At 42.7% G+C, this 12,429-nt stretch overlaps 1 protein-coding gene across 2 annotated transcripts in view; it reads left to right on the top strand.

The window, feature by feature from the left end:
* Positions 1–11,748: 11,748 nt before the first annotated feature.
* Positions 11,749–12,429, top strand: part of prkca (protein kinase C alpha) — a 245,602-nt gene continuing 244,921 nt past the window's right edge. Inside the window, exon 1 of one of the 2 annotated variants that reach the window (XM_062971147.1) lies at positions 11,749–12,247. In XM_062971147.1, the coding sequence (XP_062827217.1) occupies positions 12,072–12,247 (176 nt within the window). In that variant the 5' untranslated portion in view covers positions 11,749–12,071. The remainder of the gene's footprint in view (positions 12,248–12,429) is intronic. The other variant, XM_062971148.1, reaches the window with a different exon arrangement.

Genomic DNA, 12,429 nt, shown 5'->3' with positions numbered 1-12,429 from the left:
AGACATACAAAAGGTAGCTTGAAATATTGTAAGTAACTCACAGCATCAAAAGATGTGGTATTGCTAGTATCTTCTGTTCCCTGAATGCAGTAATAGCAACTATGGAATTCTCTTTTTCAATATCTTTTGGGGGGAAAACAGTCAAGTGTTCTAGTCTGGACTGGTATAAAAGAGCAAGAATGCATAAGCAAACACTGTCATCAGGCAAAGATATTATTTTAGAAACAATAAAGTTGTTTGTTTTTATTCCTTTTGTTTCCTTTAATTGCTGTCTGCCGTGGCCTTTTATTTACTTAGACTATCACATAAATATTAAAACATTGCTTCCCCCTAACAGTTTTTTGCCAGCAAATTTTGTCTGTCATTAATTTATCAATCAATTAAAATCTATGGATTTGATAGTCATTTTATTTCTTTACTTAGACTACCAATTGAATCATAGATAGCATTTCTCCTTGTACACACCAGAGTGTGCAGTTTGAAAATGAACAATAATGGCCGGCCTTCCTCATTCCAACTCCATAGGAGAGAATATTCTTATGGCTGCAACGTGGTGAGAAAAAATATAATTCTTTCCTTCACACTTGCTGCAATAAAGCATTCTCACCCCACCAGACATTTTTTTATACCTTGAAGCCAATGTGGTATAGTGGCTTGAGTGCTGGATGAGGATTCAAGAAGATCAGGGTTCAACCCAGTTATTGGTGGTCAAGTCACGCCTTCTCTCACTTCGAAGAAGGCACTGGTGAATCTCCTCTGAATAAGTCTGGCCAAGAAAACCCTAGCAGAGAGGCAACCAATGACTTGAACGTGGTGGAAGTAAAAAGGCACCAATGCTTGTACAGTGGAGTCTCACTTATCCAACCTTCGCTCATCCAACATTCTGTATTATCCAACGCAGTCTGCCTCCCGCCCAGATCCACAGCTGTTTCTCTAGGCTGCAATGCGCAGTGGGCCAACACAACCAACAACAACACAAGTGCAGCCATGCTCTCAAACAAGTAGCAGACTTGTAAAACATGATGTTTTGGTGCTTAATTTGTAAAATCTTAATGTAATTTGACGTTTAATAGGCTTTTCCTTAATCCTTCCTTATTATCCAACATTTTCACTTATCCAACGTTCCGCTGGCCCGTTTATGTTGGATAAGCAAGACTCTACTGTATATAGTTATTAGTGATAGAGAATTCTAGAGAGTTTCATCTCTTTTTTTCCTTCTTTGATCTCTGAGCTCAATGCTTTTTGCTTTTTTCCTGCCTGCAGATAACACTTCAACCTTCATGAAAAAATTAGTCTTTTTATGTTCCTTTGTCTAGGAAGGCTCCTGACTTAGAATGTCTTACATTCATAGATGATAGCCAGCTTTTAGGGGTTCTTTACTTAATATTTTTATCTATCCTCTGACCTTACAAAAGCATCCTATTTTCTCCTGTTTTCTATTGCAACCTCACATTGCACTGGTTATGCAGTACTCTGGTTGATTTAGGCCCCAGCTACCCTGACCCTGTAATTTCATTCACTATTGAAGAAAGTGGTTTCAGTGAGCAGGTGATTATATAGGAAAACCTGGAACCAGAGCCTTCCTGCCCTGGTAAACTACCTTGAGCTGTGGTGAAATAATTTTTGATACTCCCTCGTTTCAGGGAAAGACGTTTGTTTATATAGGAATAAGGAACCATGTTCTTTCTCCAATGGTACTGGACTGTAAGTCCCAGTAGTATGAACCAGCATAGCCAATGGTGAAGAATGCTGGGAGTGGCAGTCCAGCATCTAAGTTCTGGATGATTTCCCAACCCAGTTTATTGTTTTGAACACAGAACATGAACTGCACTACAGAAACACAATGTTGCCAAAGAGAGATAGAGACAAACTATATTTTACAGGAGCCAGTATAATTATATACTATCATGAAACACTATTTCAAAGAAGGGAAAAGAGAAACAAGCAAGCCCTTGCAAATCCTCACCTTTGTTGATTCCTCTATTTGGACCAAAAAAAAGCTGTACTCACCTAGTAGCTGCCTTGATCCTAACTCACGAGTTTTGACCTCTTTATCAGTGAAAGCGGGAGCCCCCAGATGGTGTAGTGGACTAAGTGACTTGAAGGTTGGGTTGCTGACCTGAAAGCTGCCAGGTTCGAATCACACCTGGGGAGAGTGTGGATGAGCTCCCTCTATCAGCTCCAGCTCCATGCGGGGACATGAGAGAAGCCTCCCACAAGGATGGTAAAAACATCAAAACATCCGGGCGTCCCCTGGGCAACGTTCTTGCAGACGGCCAATTCTCTCACTCCAGAAGCAACTCCGGTTGCTCCTGACACGAAAAAAAAAAAAAAAATCAGTGAAAGCACTTCTTTCAGGTTTTAATGCAACATACCAAAATTCATTTATTGCTCCACAGCTTACAGTAACATCCAGTCTATTGCTATGTTTTGCTATATGTGAACAATTCAGATCCGTGTGGCTTTTGTGAGAGGCGGGACAGGTGTCAGGTATCACCATTTTTTAGATGTGGATTTCTACTTGCATTAAAGAGCCCTTTATTTTTGAGTTGGGAAGCTGCAGAAAGGGTGTTTCTTTGTCATTCATTTTTGCAATTAGAAACAGTAAGGGGGTGTCACTAACTCTTCCTTTCTGCTTGGGGTGCACTGCCTTCAGAACCCACCCAGCCAAGCAGCTTCTTGGCAAAGCCCCATTGAGGAAGTTGCTTGCTCAGAACAAGGTGCCCAACCATGAGATCAACAATTGGAGGGGGGCTTCAATTGGGTATCACATGGCTTGGCACCACATTCTGATGTCAAAAGTAGCAACTTGCTCACTGGGGCTCTGCCAGAAAGGCTTTTGACTGAAAGGTAGCAGCAGGCAAATCATTTTGGGAGAGAAAGGGAAATATAAACAATGCTGTTTCAAATTGGGATGTGGATAGCAATACAATTTTAATTATGTTGAGGGTACATCTGTGATGTAGAATTAATGCAGTTTGACACCACTTTAACTGTGGCTCAACACGATGAAATTCTGAGAGTTGTAGTTTGTTGCGACACCATACTCTTTGGCAGAGAAAGCTAATTACCTGGTTAAATAAGAATTTGAAACAAGGGGTGCATCTGCACTGTTTAATAGTGCAGTCTGACAGTACTTTTAGTGTCATGGCTCAATAATATGGAATCATGAGAGTTTTACACAGTCTTTAGTTTATTCTCCCGTACAATCTTCCCCAAACACTGTGGTCCTCTGGGAGGCATCTACTCCAGCCTGCCAGAACCCGACTGGCAACTGTCACTCGGAATGCTCTTTTATTGGCTGCCCCAAGACTGTGGAATGACCTGCTGGAAGAGCTTTGACAACTAAATGAGCTGATGGAATTTAAAAACCATCTAAAGACCTATCTCTTCTAGCAGGCCTTCTAGCAGCCAGTTTTTAAGCATGAGTTTTAAACTTGTCCCTTTGTTTAATCTCTATTTTGTGTATTTAATATGTATTTTATAGAAATATGCTTTAATATATGTATTTATAGAATCTTTATAATGATTATGTGTTTTATCTATGTTGTAACTTGCCTTGAGCCATGAGGAGAGGTGGGGAAGAAATAAAATTATTATTAATAATTTATTATTATTATTATTATTATTATTATTATTATTAATAAACATGTATTAAACAAGCTGATTTTTCTTTTTGTGGACTACAGTGTAATCATTTTCTGCAGAGTCCATGGATTTGTGTAAATGAGTGGCATTCAGAAACCTTTTACTGCTCCCAATTTTTTGTGGGTCCGGATCCACAGTTTAAGAAGCAATGGTCTAGCTATCCTTCCATGAAGTTGACTTCCTTCCCTTGGCTTCAGCCTTCAGAAAGCAAAACCAGCTAACTTCTAAGCTCCCTTTGGCTGGGTCTTTGCTGCCAAATAATGCAGTTGAACTACATTATATGGTCAGTGTAGCCCAAACATTTCATGCTGGTGACACACTTTTAAGAAATGCATCATTTTGCGACACAGTTGTTCAGTTTGACTAGCAAACCAGAGGTTAAACTAACCCCACATAAGAGACGCAATCACATACATAAATTGTATCAACAAAATGCATGGGGCCACAATGCACCTGATGAAAAGTTTTCAGTTACATATTTTAAAGCATATGATTTATTGCTTATTTCACATCGACTCAGAGGTTTTCCATTATATTCGCACTACACACTGTAGCTGACACACTAACAAGACGTTCCAAGCTCTGTGTCGCGGTATGTTATTGTGTAGGAGTCTATGTGAAATAAGCAATAAATTATGCATTTAAAAAATGAAAGATTTTCATGAGATATGCCAGACTGTGATTACTTTGGTTATTACACTTTATGTATGTGCCTGTCTCTCTTAAAAGGGGTTGGCTTAACCTCAGGTTTGCTCATCAAACTGAATGACTGTGGTGCAAAACGAGCGTGTCTAAAAAGTGTGCCGCTGGCATGAAGTGTTTGGAAAGCTCTGTACTATGGTGTGGCAGCATACAGTTAGGAAAGCTATGAATTTTAAAGGACGTTTGAAGTGCATTTATCATATTGCAATTCTGTTTTCAACCACGCTGTTACTATTTACTGTATATACTCGAGTATAAGCCTAGTTTTTCAGCCCTTTTTTAGGACTGAAAAAACACCTCCTCAGCTTATACTCGGGTGAGGGTCCTGCTGGGCTTATATTCAGGTGGGCTTATACTCAAGTATATATGGTATATTTATTATTTTTCTCTATTATTATTGGTATTGTTACATTTATTATTTTACTCCATTAATTATTATTATTACATTTATTATTTTACTCTATTATTGTTACTTTTACATTTATTTTACTCTATTTTTATTATTATTAATACATTTATTATTTTACTCTATTTATTATTACATTTATTATTTTACTACATTTATTATTACTGTATTATTATTACATTTATTATTGCACTCTATTAGTATTAAAAGGATACATAATTTATTTTATTTTATTTACAGTATTTATATTCCGCCCTTCTCACCCCGAAGGGGACTCAGGGCGGATCACATTACACATATAAGGCAAACATTCAGTGCCTTAACATAGAACAAAGACAGAGACAAACGCAGCTCCGAGCTGGCCTCGAACTCATGACCTCTTGGTCAGAGTGATTTGTTGACTGCTTATCAGCCTGCGCCACAGCCCGGGCTAAGCACATTTACATTGAAGAAGATGAAAATAATGATTTAATCAGAGTTAAATTATAGTTTGATGTAAAGATTCAAAAACATTTAAACTACTGATCCCTCAATTAATGTAATTTTATTGGTATCTCAGCTTATGCTGGAGTCAATGTTTTCCCAGTTTTTTTGTGGTAAAATTAGGTGCCTTGGCTTATATTCGGGTCGGCTTATACTCGAGTATATACGGTAATAGTTTTTTGTATTGCACTTTTTAAACTTGTCTAGTGTGGGATTGTTCGCCGCCTTGAGACCCCACGAGGAGAAAGGCGGGGTATAAATAAAGTTAATAATAACAACAACAGTAATTATAATCTATCCATATCTATATTCCATAATAAAAGTGAAAATATATATGTGTGTGTGGCTGTGGGACTGCCATATATTCCAATTCAAAGCAGATCGTGTGGGATTTGATTCAGCTGTGTGGAAGGAGCTTAAGTCACATGGCCTCATAGAATCATATTGGAAGAGACCTCATGGGCCATCCAGTCCAACCTCCTGCCAAGTAGAAGGAAAATCGCATTCAAAGCACCTCCAACAGATAGCCATTCAGCCTCTGTTTAAAAGCCTCCGTAGATGGAGCCTCCACCGCACTTTGGGCAGAGAGTGCCACTGCTGAACAGCTCTCACAGTTAATCACCTCAACAAAGTTGTTCTCATGAGGAAGTCTCTGCCTGTGGGAAACAGGAAAAGTGCCTTAAGCTGAGCCCGTGAGTTTCAATCCCACCACACGGGCCAGCTTTTCCCTCCCAAGAAGCACCACATTTCCCTCACCTTCTTTGGCCCCTTCCACACAGCTGTATAAAACCCAACATTATCTGCTTTGAACTGAAATATATGGCAGTGTGGCCTTAGAGCCTTTCCACAGAAGATCAAGGCAAACAATCCCTCACAGTAGAGTCTCACTTATCCAAGCTAAATGGGCTGGCAGAAGCTTGGATAGTGAATATCTTGGATAATAAGGAGGGATTAAAAGCCTATTAAACATCAAATTAGGTTATGCTTTTACAAATTAAGCACCAAAACTTCATGTTATACAACAAATTTGACAGAAAAAGTAGTTCAATATGCAGTAATGTTATGTTGTAATTACTGTACTCACGAATTTAGCACCAAAATATCACTATATATTGAAAACATTGACTACAAAAATGGCTTGGATTATCCAGAGGCTTGGATAAGCGAGGCTTGGATAAGTGAGACTGTATCTGCTTTGAACTGGGTTATCTGAGTCCACACTGCCATATGTTTCACTTCAAAGCAGATACTGTGAGATTTTCTGCCTTGATATTCTGGGTTATATGGCTGTGTGGAAGAGCCCTTGGAAGCTCTGGGAAGAGCCAGCAAAGTGCACTGAGGAGAGAAGGATGTACAGTAGAGTCTCACTTATCCAACGTTCTGGATTATCCAACGCATTGTTGTGGTCAATGTTTTCAAAACATCGTGATATTTTGGTGCTAAATTCATAAATACAGTAATTAGTACATAGATTACTGCATACTGAACTACTTTTTCTGTCAAATTTGTTGTATAACATGATGTTTTGGTGCTTAATTTGTAAAATCATAACCTAATTTGGTGTTTAATAGGCTTCTCCTTAATCTCTCCTTATTATCCAACATATTCACTTATCCAACGTTCTGCCAGCCCGTTTATGTTGGATAAGTGAGACTCTACTGTATGTGTTTCACCTTTGTAAAGTTCACATTATCTGAGGGGAATCATTCTCTCTTAAAGAGGCGGCTTTGAAGCATGAATATGTGTGGCAAAAAAAAGGTCTTCATCGCACAGCTTTGTCTCCTCTCAGGGCCCTTCCACACAGCCATACAGCCCGGACAAGGCAGATAATCCACAATAACTACTGGGATATCTGGATCCACACTGCCATATAAATAACCCAGTTCACAGCAGAATATGTGGGACTAGCTGTGCCCGGCCACGCGTTGCTGTGGCGAAGTCTGGTGGTATGGGAAATAAAGTATTGAGGAACTGGTGGTAATTAAGGTCAAGGGTAAAGGTTTTCCCCAGACATTAAGTCCAGTTGTGTCTTACTCTGGAGGTTGGTGCTCATCTCCATTTCTAAGCCGAAGAGCCGGCGTTGTCCGCAGACTCCTCCAAGGTCATGTGGGATGACTACATGGAGCGGCGTTACCTTCCCGCCGGAGCAGTACCTATTGATGCACTCACATTTGCATGTTTTCAAACTTCTGGGTTGGCAGAAGCTGGGGCTAACAGTGGGGGCTCTCTCCGCTCCCCCAATTCAAACCTGTGGCCTTTCGGTCCAGAAGTTCAGCAGCTCAGCGCTTTAACACGCTGCGCCATCAGGGGATATTATTTCCTAAAGGTTGTGAATATACAATATTTCTGATTGGTTTTTTTTGTCTGTTGGAGGCAAGTATGAATGCTGCAATTAGGAAAAATGATTAGGATGTAATGGCCTTGCAGAAAAAGTAGTCCAATAGGCAGTAATGTTATGTTGTAATTACTGTATTTACGAATTTAAGCACCAAAATATCACGATATATTGAAAGCATTGACTACAAAAATGCGTTGGATAATCGTTGGATAAGCGAGTGTTGGATAAGTGAGACTCTACTGTAAATACTACATAGCATTACTGCGCATGGAACTACTTTTTCTGTCAAATTTGTTGTATAATATGATGTTTTGGTGCTTAATTTGTATAACGATTACCTAATTTGATGTTTAATTGGCTTTTCCTGAATCCCTTCTTATTATCCAACATATTAACTTATCCTGCCGGCCTGTTTACGTTGGATAAGTGAGACTCTACTGTATATTGATAATCTTAAGTTATCTGCTTAGAACTGGATTATATGAGGCTCCTTCTTCACAGCTGTATAAAATGCACACTGAAGTGGATTATATGGTAGTGTGGAGTCAAGATAATCCAGTGCAAAGCAGATAATATAAGATTATAAATGGGTTATATAGCTGTGTGGAAGGGCCTTGAGTCTACACTGCCATATAATCCAGTGCAAATTAGATAATCTGTGGAAGAAGCCTAAGTGAGGCCTAAATCTGCCTGTCCCCTAACTGAAACCTGGCTGTCCCTTGGTTGCTAGGCAACCAAGTGGGCAGAGATTAGCCCTCTAAACTGGCAGCAATTGGATAAAAAAAATTATTGCTCTCCCTCTAATTAGGACTTTATTTTTCTTTTCTTTTTGTTGTATCAACCTTGAGGCGTGGATGATGGGTTGTGTTGTCAAATTTTGAGGTTGGGGGGCGTGTACTTTTGTTGTTTTGTGAATCGCCGTGATGCCATCACTCTTTTATATATATAGATTTTACTCAGATGTGCAGAAGGGGCCTCGCTGGCAATACAAAATCCACATGATCTGCTTTGAACGGGATTATATAGCAGTATGGACTCATATCATTTCAGTTCAAAGCAGAGAATGTGGATTTGATATGGCGGTGTCAGATGAGGTCTCTCTCTGAGGCCCCTTTCACACTGCTGAATAAAATCCCACAGTATCTGCTTTGAACTGGGATACATGGCAGTGTGGACTCAGATAACCCAGTTTAAAGCAGATATTGTGGGATTTTTTGCCTTGATATTCTAGGTTAGGCATGGGCAAACTTGGGCCCTCCAGGTATTCTGGACTTCAACTCCCACAGTTAGGAATTGTGGGAGTTGAAGTCCAAAACACCTGGAGGGCCCAAGTTTGCCCATGCCTGTTCTAGGTTATACTAGCTGTGCCCGGCCACGCGTTGCTGTGGCAAAGTGTTGGTGGTATTGGTTAAAAATTGTTGTGTAATTTTTATTTGACGTTATTTGCATTTTTTTAATTAATTTGATTGTAAGTTTTTATTTATTATATTTTATTATTTTCTTGTATTATTTTTAGTTATTTTCTGTTATTATAGTATTTTATTGTATCAATTTTTTAAGGGTTTTTTTATTATTTTTTATTGGGTTGCTAGGAGACCAAGTTGGAGGAGCTTAGCCTTCTAACTGGCAGCAATTGGATAAAAGCAATTATTCCTCTCTAATTAGGACTTTATTTTTCTTTTCTTTTTGTTGTATCAACCTAGAGGCGTGGATGATGGGTTGTGTTGTCAAATTTCGAGGTTGGGGGGCCTGTAGTTTTGTTGTTTTGTGGGTCGCCGTGATGCCATCACTCTTTTATAGATAGATAGATAGATAGATAGATAGATAGATAGATAGATAGATAGATGGTTGTGTGGAAGGGCCCTTGGACGCTCTTGGAAGAGTGCACTGAGGAGAAAAGAATGTGTGTGTTTCACCTTTGTGAAGTACACATTCTCTGAGGGGAATCATTCTATCTTATAAACAGGCAGTTTTGAGGCATGAACAGGGTGGTAAAAAAGGTCTTACTTGCAGCAGCTTCCTCTCCTCTCAGGGCTCTTTCACACAGCTATACAACCCAGAATATCAAGGCAGATAATCCACAATATCTGCTTTGAACTGGGTTATCTGGGTCTGCACGGCCATATATCCCAGTTCAAAGCAGATATTCTGGGTTATACGGCTGTGTGGAAGGGCCCTTGAAAGCTCTGGGAAGAGCCAGCCAAGGGCACTGAGGAGAGAAGGATGTGTTTTGCCTCTGTAGCAGGAATCCTCAGAGGTTGTGAGGTCTGTTGGAAGCTAGGTAAGTGGGGTTTATATATCTGTGGAAAGTCCAGGGTGGGAGAAAGAGCTCTTGTCTGTTGGAGGCTAGTGTGAATGTTGCAATTGGCCAGCTTGATTAGCTTTAATGGCGTTGCAGATTCAAAGCCTGGCTGCTTCCTCCCTGGGGAAATCCTTGGTTGGGAGGTGTTAGCTGGCCCTGATTGTTTCCTGTCTGGATTTCCTGTTTTCAGAGTGTTGTTCTTTATTTACTGTCCTGATTCCCTTTCGGTGGCCTTTTAATTATCTGCCTTGATATTCTGGGTTATATGGCAGTGTGGAAGGACCCTCACTGCTCTTCCAAACAGCCATATAACCCAGAATATCAAAGCAGAATAACCCACAATATCTGCTTTGAACTGGGTTATCTGAGTCCACACTGCCCTATATCCCAGTTCAATGTTTGGTGCTAAATTCGCAAATACAGTAATTCCTACATAGCCCTGATGGCTCAGTGTGTTAAGGCACTGAACTGCTGAATTTGCAGACCGAACGGTCCCAGGTTCAAATCCAGGTAAGGTAAGGGCGCTCCATGCAGTCATGCCGGCCACATGACCTTGGAGGTGTCTACGGACAACGCCGGCTCTTCGGCTTAGAAATGGAGATGAGCACCAACCCCCAGAGTCAGAAATGACTGGACTTAAAGTCAGGGGAAAACCTTTACCTTACATAACATTACCATGTATTGAACTGCTTTTTCTGTTGATTTGTTGTAAAACATGGTGTTTTGGTGCTTAATTTGTAAAATCATAATGTAATTTGATGTTTAATAGGCTTTTCCTTAATCCCTCCTTATTATCCAACATTTTCGCTTATCCAACGCTTTTATTTTTCAGCGATTGGTTTGGGGGTGGGGGCGCCAAAATTCTGTTTGCTTAGGTAAAGGTAAAGGTTTTCCCCTGACATTAAGTCCAGTCATGTCTGACTCTGGGGGGTTGGTGCTCATCTCCATTTCTAAGCCATTGGTCATGTGGCCAGCATGACTGCATGGAGCACCGTTACCTTCCCACTGGAGCGGTACCTATTGATCTACTCACATTGGCATGTTTTCGAATTGCTAGGTTGGCAGAAGCTGGAGCTAACAGCGGGCGCTCACTCAGCTCCCAAGATTTGAACCTGCGACCATTCGGTCTGCAAGTTCAGCAGCTCAGTGCTTTAACACTTACACTTGAAAATTACCTAGGGCCGGCCCTGCTCACTGGCCATACAAAAGCCAAATTGAACTGGATTATATAGCAATATGGACTCAGCTCCATGAAGTCATGCTGGCCACATGTCTACGGACAACGCCGGCTCTTCGGCTTAGAAATGGAGATGAGCACCAACCCCCAGCGTCAGACATGACTGGACTTAACGTCAGGGGAAACCTTTACCTTTTTATGGACTCAGGGAGCCCGCGGTAGCGCGCCATTCAGTCATGACCTCGGAGGTGTCTACGGACAACGCCGGCTCTTCGGCTTAGAAATGGAGATGAGCACCAACCTCCCCGAGTCGGACACGATTAGGCTTAATGTCAGGGGAAAACCTTTATCTTTTGGACTCATGTTATATGCAGTTCAAAGCAAAGAAGGTGGGTTTGATATGGCAGCGTCAGACGAAGTGTCTCTCAGTGTGGCATATTTTGGAAAGAGAGAGCAAGAGAGAGAGGACAGCTGGTGAATCAGGGCCGCGTGATGCATGGCAGCGGGGCGTGCCTCTGCGCTTGGCAAAGCCACAGGTGGAGGAGGCTCTCCTGGCAGAAACTAAACCCCACCTCGGAGGGAGGGGGGCCTCCTTTGGGAAGCGCGCTCCCTTCGCCCCCTCCCTGGATCCGCGCGCCCGCTGGTTGCCCTAGAGACGGGCTTCCCCGCAGTTCCCCCTCCGCGCGCCCCTCCCTCCGCGCGCCCGGTGGCTGGGCATTGGGCGCCCCTCCTTCTTTCCTCCTTCCTTCCTTCCTTCCTTCCTGGCGGGTGGGCGGGGCCGTCGGGGTTGGCCCCGAGCGGGGATCCTCCTCCTCCTGCTCCTTTTCCCCTCAGACGTCAGGAGGAGCCCGAGCGGGACGGGAAGGCAGCGCCCAGCCGCGCCACGCAGCCCAGCCTCACTCTCCCGCAGGCTGCCGGACAGGACGGGACGGGGGCTCCTCCGCTTTGCCTGGGTTCGGCCGAGGAGGGGAAGGCGGGAAGGCAGGGAGGGTGGGCGGTGTGCCGGTGAGAGGCCATGGCGGACGTCTTCCCCCTGGTGGAGCCCGGCTCGGGCTCCGAGGAGGTGGCGCAGCGCTTCGCCCGCAAAGGGGCCCTCCGGCAGAAGAACGTCCACGAGGTGAGGAACCACAAATTCATCGCGCGCTTCTTCAGGCAGCCCACCTTCTGCAGCCACTGCACCGACTTCATCTGGTAAGAAAAGAGAAGGGCCCGCAGGACAGGCAGACAGGCAAGCAGGCAGTCAGGCAGGGGTGGCCAGGGACCCCCTCCCCACGCCCCTCCCTCCCCCGAGACCCTCGCCAGAAGCACTCCTGGGGGCTCTCTCCCCACCCTCTTTACTGCCTTCCCTCCCTCCCTTCTTGCCTTGTCTTCCT

Source organism: Anolis carolinensis, chromosome 2, assembly GCF_035594765.1.
Source record: "Anolis carolinensis isolate JA03-04 chromosome 2, rAnoCar3.1.pri, whole genome shotgun sequence".
NCBI lineage: Eukaryota > Metazoa > Chordata > Lepidosauria > Squamata > Dactyloidae > Anolis > Anolis carolinensis.
This window is presented reverse-complemented; position numbering and strand designations above follow the sequence as displayed.